Here is a 22,606-nt window from a genome sequence, read left to right on the forward strand (position 1 = left end):
TAGATGTGGAGATGAGCTTGTCGTGAATTCATCCTCATAAATCCTACGTTTACAGTATGAACCAATAAAGCTTAGCTCTTGGAGTAATTCTTCGTCAATAAAAGCACAACACGATTGATGAGGATAGTGATTATGATAAGACTCGACTGACGTCAGATGATGGCTCATGTCTCGATCAACGCTACAGCACCCGATCAAACGGACCAGAACACCGGTCGAGGCGCATTAACGCCTGCCCGGGCTCGGTCCCTCACGCCACACCAACGTCGGTGTCAGACGCTACCAGTCTGTCCCCTGCAAGCGGACACATTAGAAAACAGTAAACTTCCTTATAAATACCCTCGCATTCTGAACGGGAAGGAGAGAGAGACATACACAGCAAAAAAACTTCATCTCAAATGCCCTTCATGTCAACTAACTTGATCGTCGGAGGGATCGGGCCGAGCACCCCGACCCGACCTTTGTGCAGGAGTGAAGCCGAAGATCCCCGTGGGACGCGTAGACGAGGAGTCCTTACTCGGATGAGGCAACATCCCCGTAACAACCATCACACTCGGCCACCTTAGCAGGCTAGAGGTACGCCCCGGAGAGATCCTCATCGTTCGGACCTGAACCAAGCCGCGTCGGCCCCGAGGCCACGCCCGGATTGTTTACACTAACAACGATCATGTAATCTATCATGCGTCGTCACATATAAATATTATCATCATCCATCAATAACTATGAAATATGGAAGCTGGAGATACGCTCTTCTCGGATGAACCAATATGGCACCTCTAGTAAAGGTATTAGAGGTGTTATCGGCAACCTCGGTCGATAAAGAAACCAATCACCGGTTTCCTGGATTCCTCACCCGGTTAGGGGTTCTTTGCCTTGATTCTTAGTTTTCTTGCTATTTGTGCTGTTCTTGGATGGAGTGGCCTCTTGCCGGCTTCACATCGCTCCAGCTCCACCCAGTTTATGACCCGCAGTATCAGCGACTGGGGGCAGCAGCAGACTGACTTCGACCGATGACCGCCACCACCGACGGCCCCTTTAGTTGTCTTAAAACCCGATTCCAGCGTTGCCTCCAGGAACTCCATGAACCATTTTCCTGCTTCAGTTCGTATCTGCTTTGCCAGTTCTATTGATCTGCCCAAAGAAGACGTAGAAGTCGGCAGCTTGGCCTCATCCTGCTCTTTCTTATCCTTGTGATTCGAGTCCGATCTTGGGTGCTTGCCGAGGCCTACTTTGTTCTCATCGGTCTTGGATACTACCGATGCTGCTCTTCTCTTGATTGACTGCCCATGTTGGTTGTCGGCGTTGTGATCTCTCGCTTGCAAGACGGATGAATCGTCCTTGTCGCCTTGTTCCTTCGTGGATTCCTCAGCGACTGAAGTAGTAGCTGCCTGAATTGCTTCTATACCGGCCGCTGCCTGCACGATTTCTTGATGAAAGCACAGAAATTGATCGAAGCAAGCGGCTGGTTCTTCTGGTTTCGCGCTGCTGCTCAATTCCGAGAACATCCTGCAAGGATCTAAACCTGAAGCCCAGTTCCAGGTACGTAGACTTAAGTCTCGGAGAAGTGTTGTAGTCTTACTTGAGAACCCGAACTATGGTCTCGGTAGCAGAAGCATCTCGCAGCGCCTGCAGAGCTACCCTCTGAGCTGCTTTTCTTTGCTCTAGTGCTTCCTGCAAGTCAACAGAGCGCGTGCGATGCCAATTCATCCTCAATAGAAAGAAGACACTTCAAATTCCACGAGCCAAACTAAGTAGAAGTCTATTTCACCTTTCCAAGGGTGTTGATCTTTCCGGGCAAGGACAGGCGTTCGCTGGAGATGTGCTTTGCAGCAGTAGCATTGTCAATCGCAGTCGAACTGCTGTGTTCATCAGACGTCCACGAAGAGTCTTCCTCTCTTGCATCACCTCTCGACTTGAGCAGAGGGGTCTTAGTAGCATTCTTCTCCTGCAACGGGAGGGAGGGGAAAGAACATGTCAGAATCCACAGAGATGCTGTTCCAGCATTCTCTCCAGACGAGCCTTTTACAGGCAATCTACCTACAGCGGGAAAGGAGGAGGAACTCCTCGGGGTCTTAGCCTCTCGCTCGGCCACGAACTTGCTCCTCGAAAACTTGGAGATGCTGCAGCTTTTCCTTAACAAACCCGAGCCTACAGCTTCCCTGGCATCTGCCATCCGGGACAGAAGAGCCCCACTGACAGATGATGCCACGGCGAACGCCGAGCTTACTTCCTTGCCTAGTCTCGCACTTGCTGGTGGTGACAAGACACCATTGCTTTGGAATCGGTCCTTCATCGGCGTTCTCTCTCCGAAATCCAAAGCGGTCGGCTTTACAATCATCGGTGAAGGAACATGGTTCTGCTCCCATGAGCCCCTCCTGTGAACGGAAGAAGCCGCGGTGTGCTTCGCAGATGATTTCTCGTCGCCGCTTCCTCTGACTCGAACGATGGGTTCCGGCGTGCCTACGAGGGGGTGCCGGCCGGGCAGCGGCTTGGCGCCCACGACGACAGGAACAGGCGACGCCGGCTGCAACCGGTCGACGTGGATGAACTGGCCGAGCTGCAGCTTGTTGCTCAGAACAAGCTCGTCTTGGTCGAAGGGAAGGGTGACGTAGATGGAGTGCGACGAATCGGAGAGTTTGATGTAAAAACCGCGCTTGGGCCAGAGATCCTTCTCGTCCAGATCAGCGGGGACGATGTCGGTGACCTGCAAGAGCGCACTGCGGCGCTCCCGCGTCCCCGTTTTCATGCCGTCGAGCAGCTTCATCAGAATTCCGGGTGCCAGCGTCGCCATGATGATATTCTTTCTACAAGGGAAAGAAATCCAAAGCGAGGGGCAGCTCAACGAAGAGAAAGAGCACAGCCACCCACGTTCCACTAATTGACGCGATCGTCAACGCAGTCGTGGAGTTGCTGGGGAAGAGAGAAGAAGAAGAAGAAGAAGGGCAGAGGAGGCGAAAAGTTTCGACCGGGCGTAATCTTATTATTGGTTTGTTATACTCCCGTCCAACGGCAGCTAAGAAGATACCGGCAAGACACGACGGCGGGGCCCGCCTCCCGAGTCCCAGATCGAGATCACACCTGCACGGCGTGGGGTGAGGCAGGGGAGGAGGGGACGAAGGAATTTGGAACGTTGAGCAACGGTCGAATTCGTCGGATTACTACCGACTGTCGATTGATATGTTTATTGGAATAGGAGCCACTGAAAATTACGAGATAGCCGTCCCTCGTGCCGAAGTCGATTGATATGTTTGGTATTTTAATAAATATTTATAATATATTTTAAACTTTAATATATATTAATATTAATATTTTTGCCGGGTCCCAGCCAAAGAAAAAGGTTTTCCAAGACTAATAATACGAGCCCTATTTGGTAAATTAGGAACTAGACAAGAAACAATGTCTTGACTCGGGCTGGCCTCATCAAGAAGCTTGAACGAGTCCTCGTCAGCAGGTTTATCAGCCACCTCTTTGGCCGCAGGTTGAGAGATCTCACCCGCTTCACCCGCTTGCGTTGTGACGGATAGCAGCCACGGAAGAAGCTGTGAGCCCCACCCGTAAGGTCGTTTCAAAGGCAGGTAGGTCCGACGGTTAAAAAAAAAAAGATTTTTTTTTTTTTTTGGTCTCCCTGTTTCCAAGCAAATTTACGCCCCACAGAAATAAAAAAAAAAGAAATATTGAAAAATGGGCACACACCAATCATTCGTCACAATTACTCTCTCACTCGCACGTGGCAAAAGGTGATCGGTCGAGTTATTTGGCAAGTTGTCTTCAAGACGTACGGTTCCGACCTGTCCCCTCCTTACCACGAGTCCCTCCCGTCGCGGTCTTTTCACCGGTCCAAATTCTTCTTCCCTGTGAAAAGAAACAAAATTACAAACAAGAGGGAACCGAAAGAAAGAGATGAAAAATTAAGTAACGCTATCCCACCAGAGAGACAGAGAGAAGGATGGTGGTGGCGAACGCGTGTGGCGCTGCGGCAGCAGCGGCGGCTACGACGACCCTTCTCCGGCCGTCTCCGTCGCGGGAGGCCCGCCACCTCAGCCTCGCTGGCCCGGCACTCCGCCGGTCCATCCTCAGGGCCGAGCGCGGCTCTCCGTCCCTCTCCTGCCGCTGCAGCAACTCCGCCACGACAAGCGGCGGAGACGATGGTGGCCACTGGGACTGGAATCGCTGGAGCCGACATTTCTCCGACACCGACCAGGCCGAGAGCCTCTCTTCCGCGCTCAAGGTTAGCTCATCCTTTTCCCTTTTCTATCTCCTACGAGTTCGTTATGGTTAATTTAGGATCTCTCTGCGGCGCCTTTCGTCTCTTTTTTCTTCTCTCTGTTAAATAATTTGCCGATGATTTTGTTTAATTTCGTTACTTTTTCGTTCTGAAATTATAGCAATTTAAACGGTTTGCCACAAGAAAGAAACCAAGACACGTTATTACGCTATGGATTCACACTATTGTAGTTCGTCTATCGGGTAATTGACGGATAAAAGACAATAAACTAGAGTGAGTACTTTATCCTTTTGTTTATTTATTTATAAATGAACCATGAACATGACTTGTATAGAAGAAAGAAATCATGATAATTCTATCTATCTATCTATATCCATTTGAAAAAGATTGGCCTATTGAAAATGATTGGCAGCAGCGATTAGCTAAGACTTGAATGGTTTCTATGTTTCTTGAAACAAACTGCGAGACTCATCATTGTTTATGAACAGACACGTACATCACATTCATGTGCTCACTTGGAGATGTGAAACTCCAGTGTTTTTCAGATATTAAGGATCTAAATTTATGTAAGTTTCTTTGTCATTTCAAGGTGGCAACGAGTTTCACATTCGAAATTGCTGGCTGCTTTAATTGGTGTTTTGGTACTACAACTTGATGAAATATGTCCTTCCTGATATTCATTTTGGTGATTAAAAATTGGTGGAAAATATATGATGTCATTAACTTGTTATTGTTATTTGTTTGTTTGGGGAGGAAGGGGGGAAGGTGGGACAGAACAATGATAACTGGATTTGTTATCATCAAATAAAAGCTAAAATTAGTAACTAAGGAGAAAAGTATATTATTCCATGGATCTTAAGTTCTCTCTTTTGTTTAGTTTTGATAGTTTTGAAGTCATTCTTGGTATTTGGGAGTCTGTTTTGGACTAGGATACGATGCTCTAGTGTTGTTTTTTTGTTGTTTGTACACGCAGGATATAGCATACAAGGAATGATAATTTGCTGAACTTACTGTTATCTTAATTAAACCACTGCTGCATGTCTATAAACACAACCAATCATAATAATAACCTTTGGATAATCCAGGTAAACAAGAAACCCCTTGGTGCTTGCATGAATTAATTAACAATGGATCCAATAAGAAGATTGCCCGAAACAGCATCAACAGGGATATTGTCTTCTTTTTTATTTGAACCTTGATTCTTGTGCTAATATCTTTTAGTTTTATCACTTTCTAAACTTTGTTGATATCAAAAAATGCCTTGATGGTTATCAAATCTATCCTGTTTAGTACACAAGCTATTGTTCCAGTAAGAATATTGTTGGTTGTTTTCTTCCATCGAACTGTGTTGGTGACAATATCACTAGATAGTTTAAGGGAAGTTTTATCTGTTTCCACTGGTTTTAACCAAAGTTGATAATGAAGACCACAACTTCTTCCCAATTTCTTTTGTTGTTATGATGATTTGATTGATCATTGCCATGAACTTTGTGAAATGAGTTCATTCAAGGAACCGGGTGACTACATAGTTTCAGTTTCTCAAAGTTGATGTGGCTTGTATCACTAACTTCGTTTAGTGCGCTCAAAATAATTTTATAACAAAGATAATATTCCCACAGATTTGCAGTTTAGACCCATATTACTTGAGAAATTTTTGGATAGGCTATGATTTTTTTTCCTAAATTTTGTTTTGGTAGTTTCAACTCCAAGAAGCTGTAGAGAAGGAAGACTTCTTCGAAGCTGCCAAGTTAAAGAGAGCAATTGAAGAAGCAACATCAAAGGATGTTGTGGCTGAAGTTTTATCAGCGTTGAAGGTCAGGTTATTTTTACTACCACTTTCTATATACAAACCAAGTAGAATTGAGTTTTGACTAAAATATCATATACAGAATGCTATAAAAGAGGAGCGTTATCATGATGCATCAAGATTGTCTAAGCTTGCTGGCAGTCGATTGGTAATTCCCTATTTTGATCTTCATCAGAAATATGCATAGTTCTGATCTTTATTATCTTGTAATTCCTTTTCTCCTTTAGTAAATTATTAATTGTTCTTTGTTTACGATTTCTTTAACAATAAATGATTTTCTTGAATTTTTATAAATAGTCTGGAAATTTTGATACATAACTTCACCTTGCAAAATTTATTTGAAAGTTTGGTTTTGGTTCATGAGACTAGAACAGGAATGATATTACTTTATTTGCATAATAGGACAGAAAGTAAGATTTTCGTGACTAATCAGATGAACAAATGGTGTCAACTGATCATCTGTGCATGGTTTGAACGGAAGCAGAAGCTTGCATGAAGAGAATAAGAAACCTCTTTTAATTATCTTGACCATGGAAGAAACTTTTAAACCTGTTTTCGTTTCTAGACACAGATCATAAAGAACACAAATACTTAATGGTTAATCTTAAGCGATCAACAGCACCAGCTACTAGTATGTTATCAAATGAGCTTACCGTAAAGGCCTAACACCTAGGTCTGTGTTTGTAAGGAAAATTCAAAGATTTTGAGCTTTTCAAAAAGATATTGGCATGCAAGGTCCGCAATACCGTACCGTACCGATATTTTGACCTGGGCTCGGGACCGGTATGGTACAGTATACCGAGTGGTATACTCAGGTGTGCCGAGCACTGTAGCACTGCTACAGTTTACAGTGCACTCGGACCGGTAACAGGCGGTCGGCGTACCGGTGACCTATCGGACCGGTACGTACCGCCCGTACCAGGTGGTACAGTCCGGTACTGCAGACCATGTTGGCATGTTATCTTTTTTGTAGGGGAGGGGTGCATATTGGAGGTTGCGGCACAGTACAAGTGCAAGTAAGGTTGGAGGGGAAGGAGGATGAGTGGATGAGTGTAGTTAAATCTGCTTAAAAATGAGAAGGAGCTTTGGCACTAAGCAATTTCTGTTGCTGCTGCTGGAGATAAAAGGGGAAAGGCAGGGAGATCCCCACTAGTGGAGCTTGTATGGTTTATATGCTACAGATATTGGGTTCTCGTGTTTTAGACAAATGATAAAAAGGTTTGTAAATGACTAATGAAGTTGAGTAGCTTATCATAGGAACATATGATGCAAGAAATCAGCCAGCCATCTATCATCACGCTACATCCCACTCTATCTTACTAAGCTTAATGAATGTCTATTTTTTGTCAACTTAAGCATGACGTGCTATTTTTTCTTTTAATATTTCTATCATAATTAGACTTCCCTGTCAGTCTTATCTAGAATGGACTTATGTTATGACTGCAGTTTGAAGTGATATCTTTCAATGCTTTAATTTCTTGTTTTAGATTGGTTGGTGGGCATGCTGGGCAGAAGATTCTGATGATCCTTTTGGTAGAATAGTACGGATAACCCCTGCTTTTGGTAGATATGTGGCTAAAAGTTACAGTCCGAGGTAAATTATTAAAGTTTTATCATGTTTTTGGGATAGGCATTATAACTTATCATTCTATTTCAGACAACTGCTAAATGGATATTCAGGATCTCCGCTGTTTGAAATTTTTATTGTCAGAGATGATGATGGGGTATACAAAACACAAGTAAGCAGTTTGTTTCTTTTTTTCCCTTTTTTGCTTAAGAATGATGGGTAAGGTTAACCCTTAAATAATTACATAGGTCAGATAATTGGGCACTATCTTCCTAAGGATTCAAACTCTGAACTTCATAAAAGATAAAGAGGGTAAACCAACTAGTAGGCTAAGTCCTGTTAGGTTACAGTTTGGTTCCCTATTACTATTATTGAATATTATGTTTGTTACCCTTGGGTTATTTAATCAATCACCTCCGATGCTTGATCTTTCTACAGGTAGTAGCCCTGCAGCGAGTGACAGAAAACTTAACCCAGTTCCCTTCGTTAGTGTCAAAAACTATAGATCGTCCAGCTGCATCTTCCTCCAAGTATTCGTCCACTGAAATAAATCCAACTAGCGAGGTTGCTGCAGATAATAGTGATGATGATACAGCAGAGAAGAGAGAGAGAAATGCGACGGAGACGAGCAGCAAAGATAACATAAACAATGAAGATTCTAGTGAAGAAGTTCTAGACACTATTATAAATTTTCTGAAGGAAAGAATTCCTGGCTTTAAAGTTAAAGTAGTGAATGTCACTGTGCCAGATGAAATTAAGACGGACACTGAATCACTGGAGCAGTTAGTGAAGGAAGATGACGAGAAAAATGCTTCAAGCAAAGATACAAAATACGAAGATAGAAAATCAGAAAATATTCAGGGCAAAATGTTCTCAGCTGATGGGGATTCTGATTCAAATGAAACTAAAGATACTGCACAAGTTTTTGTTGGTGGAGTTACTTATAACAAAGAAGATGACTTGTCAAAGTCATACATGCGTGTTCCAGCAGAGATGGATGATGTGAAAAAGGATTCATTCATTCTACATATGCGTGGAAAAAGTGTTGAGACAGGTGCTGGAGCACTGAAGCCTTCTAAAGTCAGGGTTGCAGCTGTAGCTGCTCAATCAGCCTCAGATCTTATGCCTTCTGATCTTGCAAAGGCAATTTTGAGCGGGGATAAAGCTATTTCAAAGGTTAGAAAGACAAATTGGTTTTTCTGTTTAAATAATAAAAAGCATTTTCAATATTTGTTAGGCTTTGCTGAAGACATTACGATACACATGTTACCACTTATGCTTCTGGTTTCGCTATAATGACAATAGTACAGTGAAATAAGTTTGCAAATGTAGGTAACTTTTAGTATCTTTTAACATTGGAGAAAAGAAATATACTACTAGTATTGCATTTTTTAATATTGATCTGGAAACAATATTGCATTTCTTCCTTATTTTTTGTATACAATTATGACTCTCATTCCATTTTCAAAGATAAGAAAGAGCATATCAACACCTTGTTTTATCCTTTTTGATCTGTTTGCTGCCAGTTGTAGCTACTTCTGCCTCTGTCTATGCAAATTTAATACCAAAACCATGTATTCCTGTTATATGCCCATGAAGAAGTGAGATGAATCATGATGATATAAATTTCAGTGGTTCTTAATTGTGATGTTATTTGCGAGCATTAGGTCTTCAAATCACAGACAATTTGACATTTAGACATACATTTCATTTAGTTACTTTGATATCATTTTATCTCATTCTTATATCTATTCATACAAAATGGAGAGGATAGTGTTTGTATATATAAATATAAATATATATTTATTTATTTATGTATATATATAAACCTGAGGAAGTCTACTAAAAATCAGGTCTCCAAAGAAGTTCGGGAGGTTATCAAGCTTGCATTTAGCCATGCTCAGAGAAGGAACAGACTATCCAAGACTACCTTTTTCAATCGGATCATCAGTGACAATCGGGGTTTGGATCCATTTGAAGGTGAGTTGCAGAATTACAATTTGATATGGTGGAAAATTTTGATTGATTATATGACAATTAGCATTCTCTTTAAATACAGGCTTATATGTGGGAGCTTTTGGTCCTTATGGTACTGAGGTGGTACAATTGCGACGCAAGTATGGTAACTGGAATGATGTAAATGGATTGAATTCAGATATGAATTTCTTTGAATACGTTGAAGCAATAAAATTGACTGGGGACCTAAATGTTCCTGCTGGACAGGCATGTGATTGGTCAATTTCCTCTTTGTAGGCTTTCATTTAATAGATAAAATTCAGGTATGGTCGTTTCTCATTTCCTTTTATGAGCAGGTAACTTTTCGTGCTAAAATTGGCAAGAAATATCACCTCCCAAAAAAGGGCTTGTATCCAGAGGAGCTTGGCGTGGTAACATTCTGAAGTTGTCTTTGTTCAATATTTGTGGTTCACCATATAAATTGTTTAAGTGATTACCTGTGGGTTAGTATTAATCAATTCTATTTCTAAAAATTCAAAGGTTGGATGGAGCATATCATGATTGGTATCTAGGTTTGCTTATGATTCTTGAGGCAGTTCTGTAGGTTTAGAATTAATTCTTTGCTGAAACCATTTTAGGCTTGTTTGAGCTGAGAAATTTTTAGCCTGTTCTACTTCTGATTGTTCAAAGGCTGCAAGATCTTGTTGCTATTTGTATCTTAGTTTTCTGATGATTCTTCAGGTAGCTCTGTTGCTTCGAAACTCTTTGCTAAAACACACTTGTGCTAGTATGAGCTGAGAATTTTGTTCTTCGTGGAATGCAGGTTTCAATTTACAAAGGCCAGGGTCAAATTGCTGAACCTGGATTTACGAATCCGCGATGGGTTGATGGTGAATTACTCCAGTTAAGTGGCAAGGTAAAACTTGTTCTGCGACTGAGCTCATATGTTTTGTTTAGAACAACATGACACTACATGTTAAAAGGCTCTGCTTGACTTGTGACTTGGCATAATTATATACAAACTGATGATACCGATTTAATCCTTATGAATCATGATACCGTATGTTTTAAAAAGTCATATCATTAGTAAATTTTTGTGGTCATGGCTTACATATTAACCTCATTATTTGTGGTTGAGGTTGCAGAGCTGAAGGTCTTTGATCAACTAATTTGTTTGTTTCTAGTGGAATCATCAAAGACATTTCAAGGGGAAACTAATAGGGGTTGCCAGTCCAATCCAAGTCTGTGAGTGGATGAAGCTAGGAGCAGTATCATGTGATGATCTAATGCCTTTTTCTTGATTTAGGAAAATAGTCCATATGAGAGAAGCACGATAAGAAAGAATATCGAAATTCTATTTGATCTGGTGCTGAAGTGTAGGTTCAGGAATTAATATAGCAGAGAGACTTTCACCCATTGATCCTGGAATAGATACTCTGGTAAGTATGGCGTTTACAACAAAGTAAATTTGAGTTGAGCATGATTAGATGGAATATTGAAGTTCTACCCATTTTAGTGCTAGTGGGTAAACAGAGGAAGGCGTATAGCAGAGAGAGTGTCAAAATTCTCCGTTCTCATGATAGAATGGTAGGTTGGGGTTCAGCTGTAAGTAGAAACTCGTGTTGCATGTGCATATCAAATTTCAATGTATGATGGTTGAGAAATTGGCATCGGAGGACTACGAATGTAAACTAGTATGGACGAATGAGCAAAATAATCTGTGTAGCCTATATCTGGTTTGGATGTCATGATACTGTCGTTATCTTAAAAGATACATGTGTTGGTGTGATTGGTCATTTGATCAGTTGCTGCATTAACAAGAAATGACTATATTTATGCTGCTTCATCTCATAGCAACTGTCATTTAGCAGTCTAGCAAGATGTATTACTTGTACAAGACACGTATCATACTTTAATTAGTAGAATTTGCATTTCTTGTGACACTAGGTCTACATCACACAAACCATTTCGATAAATAGTATATGGGCTTCTCAATGGGGAGGAGCACCATGAGATTTGTATTTTTCAACGTTGAACTATGAATTTTGCAGGGGTTGGGGCCACATATCAGAGACATGTTACTTGGGTTTCTCTATGTTGTACCTGAGCAGAGTTACATGGTGCTGTTCCAGCCGCTGAGACTTCCAGATTAGTGCTGCCGAAGTCCGGCCTTTTGAGTCACGGGGTCAAAGAGTAAACATGTCATCAGCTCCCATGCAGTTCTTCAATGTCAGATATCGAGGATTTTTCACACTCCAACCTGCATGTTCAGAGTTTTCCTTAGTGTTGTCTACATGAGGGAATTAGGCTACTGTGTTTTTTTCTCACTGACCATTTCGGTGAAACTTTTTGCGGTGGATGTAGCTCCATTCTATTGATGATGCTGATAGGAGCGTCAAAACTTGATTCCCATGAACATCTTTAGCTGACAAGTTTTCAGCATCATTCCGATCTTTCAAGTCCACAAGTTCCTCTTTATTATTCATTCGTACAATTCCGCATTACTCTTTGTACTAAGAAAGAAGACTCATGATCTATGATGGCATGACTAGCTCAGCCGTGACGATCATCATCTTGATCGCAAACGGACTTCGTGATGAACGGTCAGATGCCAAGGTGTGTGGGTCCAGCGTTCCCCACCATCAAGCGATTGCGGCCATACCCCCCATTCCTCGGGGAATAGCAATCACACGCCATAACGCTCCGTTATATACGCGTAGGGTTCGAATCATTTAGGGTTTTAGACGACGCCGCCGCCGCCGCCAGAGTCGCCCGCTTTCTTCGTTTAAAAAGCAGGGAGGAAGGGGGGCAACGATGCTTCTCTTTCGTTACCAATCCTCTTCTCCCTCTTCTTGGTAGATCATGTTCTTCTCATCTCTTCTCCTTGGGAAAATGCTCTTCTTTTGGGTTTTGACGCACTGAAACACTGTTCTTTGATTTCTTCCGATTAAGATGCCAGGTTTTCTGTTGGGTTGATATTGTGTCACAGGCGGATATCACTCTGAAATAACTATTTCGACCATTTTACGTGCTTTCTCGAGAATTATACTGTCTGATTCAACCGTCTTAAGTTTGGTTCCTATGTGACACAAATGGCTTTTCTTGTGGGACAATGACCATGGTGGACGATGATCGAGAAGGGTTGTGATGATACGTGCTTCTTCTGACACCTCTTGTTTGAGAGGGGCTACTTTCATTGTAGCTCCTCTTTGAGCAGAGTAGCAAATTTCTGAACCCTTGTTCGCCTACCTCTTTATGTTAAATTATCCTCCATACATGGCGATGGCGATGGCGATGCTGTCGTCTCTGTTCATCCCCCCCTTGTTTCTTCTTGTTCTGTGGTTGAGTGCGTTGTGAGGGCTATGACGAGCACTGCTTTATTCTGACACCTCTTGTTTGAGAAGGGACTCGTAGAAGAGTGCCCTTCCTTGAGCAGATTTAGCAATGAACTGAGCCCTTCCTCGTCGTCTATTGCGTTCTTTATCGACGCTTCTTCCACATATGTCTCAGTCTTTGTATTTCTCTAATTTTTTTATAATAATTTTAAAGAACAAAACTATTAACTTTTAATATTCGTATAATTAATTTTAAAAATGAAAAACTTTGATGATACGCTTTTATTAAGATTTTTTTTTCTACTCCGTATAATTCTTCACATGAGTTTAAATTTGTTATTTGACATAATTTTATTAGGTATTAATTTTTTTCTACATAGTTCTTCTATCCGTTCGTTAGGTTTTAGATGTATTGAATGGGACACATTGGCTTAATATATATACATAGTAGATACATACATGGAAGTTGATTCGCATTGTTGAAGTGGAGTGAACGAGTCATATATGCTGAAAAATCAACATCATCTTGTTAAATCATTCGCCAAGAGAGCAGTTTATTATCATCATAATGAGTCTCCGTCAGTGCATCCGCTCGAACGCAAAGCGAGGAGACTCCGTGGGAAGCAGAGTTAAACAAAAAGCAAGCAAAAGAAAGAAACAGCAGACATCAAATTTGTCTCTCTCTGTGTCTCTCTCTCTCGCCGGAGCCACCGAACCTGATTCAAGTGAAGGAGGTGACGTTGATAACCGGGCTGCCGTCAGGCTGGAAGATGCCGAAGTGCTTCTCAAACTCCTGTCCGCCCTTGGTGTTCTCGTTGAACATATCCGACAAGAAGACCTCCACCGCTTGATTCGGGCGCTTGGGCGTGCCGACGCCCTGCGACCTCCGCTCGAGGATCCCCCCGATGTAAGCTGCTGCGTTGTCGGGCGTGGCGACGTTGTTCCCTGCCGTCGGCCATCCTGTCTCCGTCACCATCACCGGGATCCCCTTGAACCCCTCCCTCTCCATAGCCGTCGCCAGGGCATCCAACATCACGTCGAACATGTTGGTGTACTGCAGGCCGTTGTCGAGCATCGGCTGCGCTTTCGCTTGGAAGAGGCAGAAGTTCAAGTTGGTGCTGACCGGGTCATTGATGAAGCTGTGGAAGGGCTGCATGTTCACCATGAACGGCGCCCCGGTCTCCGACAGGAACTTCAACATCGACTGGACGGCGGGGAGGCAGAACGGAGCGAACGCGCCGTTCGAAGGAGGCGTCAAGACGGTGAGGATCTGCGAGGAACATGGCGAAGAGAGCTTGATGCTGGAATCCAGGCCCAACGTCTGCAACGCCTTGTGAAAGTTGTACATGGCCGGCACGAGGTACGGGGTGAGTGAAGCGTCCGTGTGGAGCACCTCGTTGCCGACGGCAAGGTAGCAGACCTGGCTGGCGTCCACGAAGGCCAGGACGTTCGTCTTCAACCAAGCAAGGGCAGCGTCGGCGCCGCCCGAGGAAAGTTGCATGATGTTCTCGTTTGGCACACCGATCATGATCCGGATCCCGGTGCCCTTCAGGGCTGTGAGGACAGCGGGGATGGGGACGAAGAGGCGAACCTTGGAGATGCGATGCGACTTGAGCAGTTGGACGATGACGGAGGGGGAGGGGAGATTGTCGCCGGAGCGTCCGAAGCATACGCCCACCGAGCCGGCATTGCCGCTGCCGTCGACATAGGTGGAGGTGGACGGGGATGACGAGGACGATGATGAAGGAGGGATGGAGGAGGACGTTGCTTGGTTGCCGGCTCCGGTAATGTTCTGAGACACGTTGATGGTGGAGGAGGAAGACGAGTAGGAGGATGCAGGCGGCAATGACGAGGAGGACGGCGGCGGCAATGTCGAGGAGGAGGAGTACGGGGGCGGCAATGATGAGGAAGAGGAGTACGGCGGCGGCAAAGACGAGGAGGATGATTGGTTGCCAGCTGTGGTAATGTTCTGAGACGTGCTGATGTCGGACGAGGGTGATGACGGGGATGGCGGCAACGGAGAGGACGAGGAGGTGGTCTGATTGCCAGTTCCAGTATTGTCGTAGGAGTTTGATGAGGATGATGAGGGGGGAGTCAAGGGCGTGGAGGGGGTTTGGTTGTCGGCTCCGGTACTATTGCTAGATAGGGAACCATAGGTCGAGGACGAGGATGACGAGGAGTTTTGATCGCCAGCACCGGTGTTACTTTGGGACATGGTGACATTGGATGAAGATGATGACGACGAAGACGAGTAGGAGGAGGACTGGTTGCCACCTGCGGTACCGTTTTGAGAGACGGTGACATCAAGGGTGCCATTGGCATTGACGCCACCATGCTGCCCGTCGCCCTTGTGGTTGTGCTTTTTGTGGCCATGGACTCGGTGGCACTTGCAGATTACATTGTGGGCATCGACGACGAGAACCGAGGCGAAGAGGAGAGCAAGGAGGAGTAAGGAGAAGGGAAGTGAGTTGGGCTTGTTCGTCATGGCTTCGGTAGCAGTAGGAGGAGGAGAAGGAAGATGTGGTGTGGAGATGAGTGAGCAATACCACCGTCTTCCTCATCTTATATAGTGCTCGGGTCTTTCTGAATTGGCGCCTACAAAGCCGTTGGGTTGACCGGGACGTTTGAATCACCGTTATTGTCTCCATTGGTCTCTCTTAATTCCCGACACTTGGTTGGGTCGCTCGTAATTAACGCTTCAAACGCTTAATTGCATTCCACATGTCAGTGTGTTTGGTTTATGTTTCCCAAAGTGTTTCCGACTGTTTTCGGAGTTTCGAAAGCAGAAACAAGACATTGAGACCCCATTGTTTTGGCTCCGGTCAGCTTTCCGTCACTCTTCTTATATATAATTTTTAAAAGATATATTCGAATGTTTGTTGTTTTATAAAATTACTCGTGTGAAATTAATGATTTCTTTTTATCTTTCATGTATCACTTAAATTGGTTTATGATCCATTTTTATAAGCATAACATTTATGTTTTATAATATATTTTGAAGGTCGATAGGAAGTATTATCAGTCAATTTTAATCCGATATCTAGAATGAAAGGAAAAGATGGAGATTATCCTTCATCAATCCATGAGCAAGGGTATAGGGTAGATGATTATGGATTGTCTCCTTTATTGCTCCCCGTAGAATATTTTATACTCTTTTACGATCAATTATAAAAGCTGAAACATAATGAAAGAGAGATCATATTTTTTTACCACTTATGTCTATATTCATATACTTCGGATTACTAACTTGGGCGTCTAACGGATCAGGTCAGGAAACTTCTCCTAACCTCGATCTTCATGCAAGTGATATCTCGAGAGCTTGATATTTTTATTTCAGAGGCAAATCAAACAACCCTATGCATACGGGTCCGAACTATATCGATTAAGACGTCAATAACTTTTTCCCTTAATATTTTTTATGCTAGAAAAAGGGCATAATATCATAAGAATGATCACCCGCCGACCCTCTCAATAAATGCTGAAGTGAAGAGGCTTTGCTCTTGACCCATAATACTTTCACCTAATGGAGGCAATAGCCACCTTTTTTGTATATGGGTGCATCTACCTCAACGCAAACATCGATACGATATTGGTGTCTATTCAACGATATGGGTCTCTCACCCCCAAGGATGATCCTGAGCCACATGCTCATTCTCATCGAGGTATTCTTAAATCTCACTTAGCAAGTGCATATGTTTAAAGATATTATATACTTCATCGCTTTGCTTTTATCCCAGTTAACCTAATAGGCAGTGCCATTAGCTCAACCACCATCATCAACCTTACTACGACTAACACTAGTGCTTGTGACCTATCGAATCATTGGTCGAGGGAGCACTTCAATCTCCAATTGTGAAATTCAATGGACCGTACTACCACTCTATCCTACCTGAATCCGAAGCCCAATCGATGGAGTCAACAAACGATTCCCTACAGATCCAACTATAGCATGATTGTGATGGACTTGATCATATGAAGGTAGGATTGGAAGCTATTGGAAGCTCTACTTCAATGAATAATATGACGATAAAAAGAGCTATGGATTCAAGGAGTGAATGTCATGGTACCGCAAAGGCGAGTCTTCTATGTGTGCATCGATTTTTTACATCAGATGAAAGCCTTGTCCATCAGCATGTGTGAGCTATATACCACTTAGGGAGAATTTTGAGTATAAAACTAGTGAGCCCCATGGGGGGGGAGGGGGGGAGGCTTGATTATACAGAGGTATGATCAAAGTGATTGGAGAGTTGGACTTTTCTAAAGCTTATATTTACTTAAGGGAGCTCAGCGAGTCAAAGGACAAGGTTATGTAAGCAAACGTTGTCACTAAAAAAGCGAAGGAGAATAGAATCGACTTAAGCCTTACAACATTACGAAAAAGATTATGCATAGGAGTTACAATTTATCTTTCTATCAATCAACATTGCTCAAAGAATACCAAAGTGTTAAAGTAAATGGTCAAAACGAGCGAGGAAGCGATGACATTAAGTATCCTCACGAAGATCATCCTACTGCAACCACTAGTCCATTCCACAACAACACGCAGAACAATGACTCTTCCAGATAAGTTATTCAAAATAAAGACCACCATGAAACCTATCAGCAACTTACATTACATGGCTACAGGCTTGCCTTATCGTGGAGCATTGAGAGTGCTGCTTTATCAGTGAACCAAGTGAACTTGCCATCTTCAAGGGAAACCATCTCAACAGGCAGCAAATCAGATGATGTTTTCTCACTCCCCAGAGCCTTAAAAACTGCACCAGCTTTCCCAGCTCCAGTGACCACCAAGGCAACATAAGCGGATGCGTTGATAACAGGAAACGTGAATGTAATTCTTTCAGGTGGTGGCTTTGGAGAGTCCTTTACGTAGGTAACCCACTTTTCCGTCATACTCAGGAGGGCGTGGCCAGGGAAAAGAGAAGCAATGTGGCCATCCGGTCCCATCCCCATTAACATGAGATCAAATCTTGGGTACCCTGTTGTTGATACCGCGATCACACCAGCATTGACCAAATTCTTCAAAGCAGTTTCATAGTCTTCAGCAGCACCCTCCGCTGATAAGGCATCATTGATGGCATAAACTTGAACTGGTGGAATTGGGACCTGTCGTTAAATAAATAAATAAACTAATGACCCCGAAGCAATATTTTTGATAAGTAAAGAAAATAAGAGAAGCATAATAGTCGCGTCGCCCTAAAACTTGTTGATCTCCACCACAATGAACCTCAAATTAAACAGGTACTCTGCTATTATTATGCTCTATGTTGTTGTCAGGCCACTTATATATCCAAGATTTCAAAAGAACAATCCATGACTAAGTCATTCCTAAACTGAATCAACAAATGCAATCTACTCAAGCTCAAGAAATTAAACTTGTGTATTTAATCTTTGTTCCAGATTATCCTTCAATATAAAGCTAATAACCATCCAATTTAAATCTATTTTCAAAAACTGGGCATGCAATCCAAGCTAAAACTGTCGAACTTGCATTCCATTTACATCCATTGAGTGAAAAAACTAGGGCGGCAATCATGAAAGATAAGAACTGCAAGATCAAGAGAGAGGTAACGGTGAGCAATTTCCTCTTTGTCAAATATTGCTCCAGAAGAACGAAATTTAGTACCTTCGACAAAAAACTATCAAATGCTAGCTTGTAGTTGCTGTCTTCGTGATCCTTTGGCACCACTCTTTCATCCACCCAGAATACGTGCCATTTCGCCCAATCCACCGATTCCAAATAAGGAGATTCCGTCAATTTCCTACAAAAACAGGGTTTTTTTTTTTTTTTAATGTCTCACATTCCTAACCCATCAACCCTAGAAATCCAAAACTGACGGCAAGCTCAGCTCCAAACCTGAGGGACTTGACGAGAGATCCGCCGGAGAGCACCACAGTGAAGACGCCCCTTTCTTGGACGAACTTCTCCGACAACTCCGCCGTGTACTTCGCCAGCGACACGGAGAGCTCCTCGTCGCTGTCGAAGACCAACAAGTCCTGCTTCCCATTCGCCGCCGTCGCGGTGGAAGTCGCTTCGTAGGCCATGGCGAGAGGCGGGGACAGCGGTCTGCGGTTGGATCGGAGCGGAGCAGGGGCGTCAGGACAGCGGGAGATCCTCGCGCCCGGATATAGGGTTCCGGTCGGCAGGTGTAATCGTGGGGTCGCCGGGAGCATGAAACGCCGTGTCAGCGGCAGGTGGCGGAGCCGGTAAGCAGGAGCGGCAGGGGAGTGGGAGACGCCGGAGGCAGCCATGTTGCGGAGCCGGGCTTCCGGGAAACAGTTGTCCGCCTATAGTCGATCGAGTTCGTCCGCTGATATCCGTTGACATGAAGATGGACGGCTAGTGCTGTGCCGTCGAATGAGAAAGTCTAATGGATGAATCCATGTAAGTGATGCATTGTGATCTGCGCAAAGAGAGCGATCAGAGAAGGTCGCGACTGGGCCTGCATCGTTTAGAACAGGGAACAAGATTTCTCACCCACGGTTGGAATGCAACGTGTCCAGATTTAACTCAATATTGTCCCTGAACATTGCTCTTCTAAATTTAAATTATATATATATATATATATATATATATATATATATATATATATAATTTGCGCATGACATTAAAGGAGAATACCAGAATTAATGCATTAAGAACATTCGAATACAATCTTTTGATGGGTAAATGTAGAATATAGACAAATAGGAAACAATAAAAGATTGCTGGTGGAAGCATCTTTCTTCGATTCGACGGGCTTGCGTGGTCTCTCGTATCGAAACCCTCAAAACAGCTCTGGAAGATGACACAAAATAAAGCAGTGAGCAGTCAATTGTGTTGGTTAACGCATTTAAATATAGAAAGAGAACTACATAAATAATGAACAATCCAAAAACTTTTAATTAATGACACAACAGTCTGCTCAAAAAATGAATTATCATGATGTCACATACTAACACAACGTCACTTACCCTAATGTGTCTTATCGACTTGTTTTATTTTGAGAATTTATAGAGCATGCATGAAGGTACTATAAATTTTAGCTTTTAGTCTGCAAAAGAATCTATATCATCCGATACCATCACGACCGTCACAACAGACGGTTCTGATCTTTCGAGCACTCGAGGTTTTGGCGTAATTTGACTCGGCTTCGGCTACGATCCCGCCGTTGGTTGGGCAAAATGCACCCTTCCACTCGCATGCGTGTGGGCCGCGTGCGCGGACTCGAAGGCAACTTGGACCAGCCCATGCATGTGCACAGTCACTGTTCCCACGTACCTTCTTGTCGTCCGTAGGGCAACCGAGTTCCGCCCCGTCCGCGGCTCCCAGGTGGGGCCATTGCCGCCTCACTCACAACTCGAGCGAGCGATGAACGGGTAGCGGGTTGGGTAAACTGGGTGGAGTAACTAGTTACTGTCGCCTTTAGACGGGCGACCGTCGTACTGTCAGCGACACGGTGTTTTGGGTCGCAGCAGCGCGGCAGTCCAAGTGAGATAGATCGCGACCTCACCGTGGATCCGACCAACGAATCATCGCCAGCTGAACTGGTGCATCGAACAGTGTCGGAGTCGAGATAAGCGAGCTGCGATCCTAATCTCAATGGAGGACTGCGTGAGGGAAGCTTGTTGAGACTCCACATAATTTTCTATCGTTTTATGTATCTTTGATTAGATATAACCACATGAAACTACACCAAACCGGTGGCGATCACTTGTGCGATCCAGCGAACAACGATAGTACTGGCTGCAGTTCACTTCATCTGCACCTTAGAACACGGCTGACGCCTATTCAGAGAGAGGGAAGATTACCAGATGCTGCTTCCCCGGCGATTGGAGGCTTCTCTGCTTTGTTTCTTTCCTTCAGCGTCTCTTCCTTGGGCTCTACCATCTCCGGATGGATCTTCTTCTTCAACATCCTTGGTATCAGCTACCCATTAGCCAACAAAACGAAGAACATATTAGTAGTAGTAGTAATCGTTCCAGTTACCTGAAGAATGTGATTATTACGGGTAACAGAGGATAGAAACATGTACTGTTTGTAGTTTTCCAGTGGTAGTGGTGGTTGCAGGTGGCTTCTGATCTCCTTTACTTTTCTTGTGCTGCATGTTATTCTTAGCATTGATCGCCTGCTGCTTGCCCCTCGCATTGGTTCCGTCGGGTACTGTCTTCGCCGCTGAATCGTTGTCGCTGACAGCATTGGCCGCCAGCAGATCGGCGAGCGTCGTCCTCCGCCGGTGTCTCTTCTCCTTGTGCTCCTTCAGCAATGGCAGCTCAAGGATCTTCTCAGATCCCTGTACCTCGTGCACCTGCACCACCTCCATTATCTTCTTCTCCTCATCCTCGACCGACAACTTGATCTTAAATGACTCCTTGCGTACGGCTGCCGAAGCTTCTCTCGCTACCTCGAACAACCCAGCTTCCTCCACTTCCTCTATGACTTCTCCAACCTCTCCGAGAAGCTCTTCTGAATCGAAGTAAGCTTCAGGCACAAGGTGGTGGTGATGGCCTAAGGTGCCAATGGTGAGGATGCCATTAAGCATGTCATGGAGAAGCAGCGCATCCGTGTCCGTCTCCACCACTGCCTTCTCTTCGACATCTTCATCTGGTAATCAAGCATAAAAGAACTACTACCACTGTATCTCAAATCCATAACTCGTTCAGGGAAATTTAACCAAAGGATTGCGATGACAAGCACGAACGGACCTTGTGAAACCTGGGAGTAGTTGTTGCCGGAGTGCAGTTTACGGTGCATCCAGTTGAAGATCTGCAAATGTACGCAGTTACAAGTTCCATGGAGAAGCCAGTCAAGGATTCAACAACAGTAAACAGCAACTAGTTTCTGCAGAGGATGCTAGATGCACTTACTTTCATTTCTACGTGTCAGGGATGAACAGTCGAAGAACTGAAGCCTACTGCAATGTCGGATTTGAGCTGGGAGTTAAATAAGCAAGGAAACCGTGTAATCATTGGAGGGAGGGGGGGTGCAAAGTCCTCGGATGCTGAGGGAAACTAGTATGAGATTGTAGATGGAGGATGTATTTTTCTGTCAGTCTCGGAGTAGCTTGTAATAAGCATTGGGAGTGAGATGTGTTTACATCTGTTTGGAAGTACGTCAAAACATGGTGGGAAATAGTCCCGATCCGAACCCATCTGCATGCTACTTCTCGGCAGATGACCTGATCCAACCTGACTGCATTCCATTTACAGCTGGAGATGCATGCAACGTCGTCGTGATCCTTCCGTTTCTAGGCCACGTTCATGTATCAAGAAGGTGACACTGTAACAGCTCGCTGGGTCAACCGAGGAGCACTTCAGATGAACCTTTATGCTCCTCTGAGAACACAGTCTCAACAATTTGGATGAGTACCTGATACTAACATTTCTGCTCTCTTTAATTATTCTCGATTGGAAAACTCATGTGATGGTTTCTTTTTGGTGTATACTTAATCGTGTGATATCATTACAACTAATCAGGATTTGAATCATCGAAACGATTGCGTATTGATCTCGAGTCATTAGTGTTGTAGTTTAGGTGAGGCACACCCATCCTAACCCAACGAAAAATATGTGCTTTCCTGATCCGTAAGCAAGCTCATCTGCTGCAGATATGGGTAATGGGATCCACTCTCAAAAGTGGCCTTGACATCCACCCACTTTATAGACAATCATCTTTACAAGTTGAAGCCCCACACTGCAGGGGTTTTCCATCTTGCATTGTGAGCCTCTAAGTTCGA

The 22,606-nt window shown here is 43.8% G+C and overlaps 4 protein-coding genes and 2 non-coding genes across 9 annotated transcripts; 3 read left to right on the forward strand and 3 right to left on the reverse strand.

The window, feature by feature from the left end:
• Positions 1 to 47: 47 nt before the first annotated feature.
• LOC135648560 (uncharacterized) lies at positions 48 to 2,953 on the reverse strand. Of its 2 annotated transcripts, XR_010500993.1 has the most exons (5): positions 2,042 to 2,953; positions 1,769 to 1,945; positions 1,580 to 1,671; positions 376 to 1,506; positions 49 to 294 (listed from the first exon to the last, which is right to left on the reverse strand). XR_010500993.1 is itself a non-coding variant. In XM_065166337.1 (4 exons), the coding sequence occupies exons 1-4, from the start codon at positions 2,789 to 2,791 to the stop codon at positions 858 to 860; spliced, it is 1,668 nt and encodes a 555-aa protein (XP_065022409.1). In that variant the 5' UTR covers positions 2,792 to 2,953; the 3' UTR covers positions 48 to 857. The 2 variants fall into 2 exon arrangements, 1 of the variants encoding a protein (XP_065022409.1); XM_065166337.1 differs by having other exon boundaries at positions 48 to 1,506.
• Positions 2,954 to 3,853: 900 nt separating this feature from the next.
• Positions 3,854 to 12,014, forward strand: LOC135582467 (protein EXECUTER 2, chloroplastic-like). Of its 2 annotated transcripts, XM_065166022.1 has the most exons (11): positions 3,855 to 4,228; positions 5,923 to 6,039; positions 6,115 to 6,180; positions 7,520 to 7,626; positions 7,690 to 7,771; positions 8,038 to 8,775; positions 9,453 to 9,579; positions 9,659 to 9,822; positions 9,912 to 9,986; positions 10,379 to 10,471; positions 11,607 to 12,014. In XM_065166022.1, exons 1-11 carry the CDS (start codon positions 3,947 to 3,949, stop codon positions 11,706 to 11,708), a joined length of 1,953 nt encoding a protein of 650 aa, XP_065022094.1. In that variant the 5' UTR covers positions 3,855 to 3,946; the 3' UTR covers positions 11,709 to 12,014. The 2 variants fall into 2 exon arrangements, with proteins under 2 accessions (XP_065022095.1, XP_065022094.1); XM_065166023.1 differs by lacking the exons at positions 7,520 to 7,626; positions 7,690 to 7,771 and having other exon boundaries at positions 3,854 to 4,228.
• A 681-nt stretch (positions 12,015 to 12,695) lies between these two features.
• On the forward strand, positions 12,696 to 12,791 carry LOC135650302 (small nucleolar RNA snoR1). The gene has a single exon (XR_010501501.1). It is a non-coding gene; the product is annotated as a small nucleolar RNA snoR1 (small nucleolar RNA).
• A 122-nt stretch (positions 12,792 to 12,913) lies between these two features.
• On the forward strand, positions 12,914 to 13,011 carry LOC135650301 (small nucleolar RNA snoR1). The gene has a single exon (XR_010501500.1). It is a non-coding gene; the product is annotated as a small nucleolar RNA snoR1 (small nucleolar RNA).
• Positions 13,012 to 17,335: 4,324 nt separating this feature from the next.
• LOC135648919 (probable 6-phosphogluconolactonase 4, chloroplastic) lies at positions 17,336 to 19,268 on the reverse strand. The gene is made up of 3 exons (XM_065166937.1): positions 18,748 to 19,268; positions 18,517 to 18,652; positions 17,336 to 17,996 (listed from the first exon to the last, which is right to left on the reverse strand). The coding sequence occupies exons 1-3, from the start codon at positions 19,140 to 19,142 to the stop codon at positions 17,511 to 17,513; spliced, it is 1,017 nt and encodes a 338-aa protein (XP_065023009.1). The 5' UTR covers positions 19,143 to 19,268; the 3' UTR covers positions 17,336 to 17,510.
• Positions 19,269 to 19,508: 240 nt separating this feature from the next.
• LOC103996681 (protein TILLER ANGLE CONTROL 1-like) lies at positions 19,509 to 21,801 on the reverse strand. Of its 2 annotated transcripts, XM_018818088.2 has the most exons (5): positions 21,738 to 21,801; positions 21,576 to 21,636; positions 20,906 to 21,474; positions 20,682 to 20,799; positions 19,509 to 19,668 (listed from the first exon to the last, which is right to left on the reverse strand). In XM_018818088.2, exons 1-5 carry the CDS (start codon positions 21,741 to 21,743, stop codon positions 19,658 to 19,660), a joined length of 765 nt encoding a protein of 254 aa, XP_018673633.2. In that variant the 5' UTR covers positions 21,744 to 21,801; the 3' UTR covers positions 19,509 to 19,657. The 2 variants fall into 2 exon arrangements, with proteins under 2 accessions (XP_018673633.2, XP_009415918.2); XM_009417643.3 differs by lacking the exon at positions 19,509 to 19,668 and having other exon boundaries at positions 20,397 to 20,799.
• Between the last annotated feature and the right edge of the window lie 805 nt (positions 21,802 to 22,606).

Source organism: Musa acuminata, chromosome BXJ3-9, assembly GCF_036884655.1.
Source record: "Musa acuminata AAA Group cultivar baxijiao chromosome BXJ3-9, Cavendish_Baxijiao_AAA, whole genome shotgun sequence".
Classification (NCBI taxonomy): domain Eukaryota; kingdom Viridiplantae; phylum Streptophyta; class Magnoliopsida; order Zingiberales; family Musaceae; genus Musa; species Musa acuminata.

What these genes read in the sequence shown, in the direction of transcription:
- LOC103996681 (XM_009417643.3), bottom strand. An exon ending in CTACTCCCAGGTTTCACAAG is followed by an intron (nt 21,475 to 21,575) that starts GTCCGTTCGTGC and finishes CTTGATTACCAG; the next exon opens with ATGAAGATGTCGAAGAGAAG. An exon ending in CCACTGGAAAACTACAAACA is followed by an intron (nt 20,800 to 20,905) that starts GTACATGTTTCT and finishes GCTAATGGGTAG; the next exon opens with CTGATACCAAGGATGTTGAA.
- LOC135648919 (XM_065166937.1), bottom strand. Translation starts at nt 19,142, where the DNA reads ATGGCTGCCTCCGGCGTCTCCCACTCCCCTGCCGCTCCTGCTTACCGG. An exon ending in TCTCTCGTCAAGTCCCTCAG is followed by an intron (nt 18,653 to 18,747) that starts GTTTGGAGCTGA and finishes CTGTTTTTGTAG; the next exon opens with GAAATTGACGGAATCTCCTT. An exon ending in TTGATAGTTTTTTGTCGAAG is followed by an intron (nt 17,997 to 18,516) that starts GTACTAAATTTC and finishes ATTTAACGACAG; the next exon opens with GTCCCAATTCCACCAGTTCA.
- LOC135582467 (XM_065166022.1), top strand. Translation starts at nt 3,947, where the DNA reads ATGGTGGTGGCGAACGCGTGTGGCGCTGCGGCAGCAGCGGCGGCTACG. An exon ending in ATGGGGTATACAAAACACAA is followed by an intron (nt 7,772 to 8,037) that starts GTAAGCAGTTTG and finishes ATCTTTCTACAG; the next exon opens with GTAGTAGCCCTGCAGCGAGT. An exon ending in GGGATAAAGCTATTTCAAAG is followed by an intron (nt 8,776 to 9,452) that starts GTTAGAAAGACA and finishes ACTAAAAATCAG; the next exon opens with GTCTCCAAAGAAGTTCGGGA.
- LOC135648560 (XM_065166337.1), bottom strand. Translation starts at nt 2,791, where the DNA reads ATGGCGACGCTGGCACCCGGAATTCTGATGAAGCTGCTCGACGGCATG. An exon ending in GTTCCTCCTCCTTTCCCGCT is followed by an intron (nt 1,946 to 2,041) that starts GTAGGTAGATTG and finishes CTCCCGTTGCAG; the next exon opens with GAGAAGAATGCTACTAAGAC. An exon ending in AGATCAACACCCTTGGAAAG is followed by an intron (nt 1,672 to 1,768) that starts GTGAAATAGACT and finishes GTTGACTTGCAG; the next exon opens with GAAGCACTAGAGCAAAGAAA.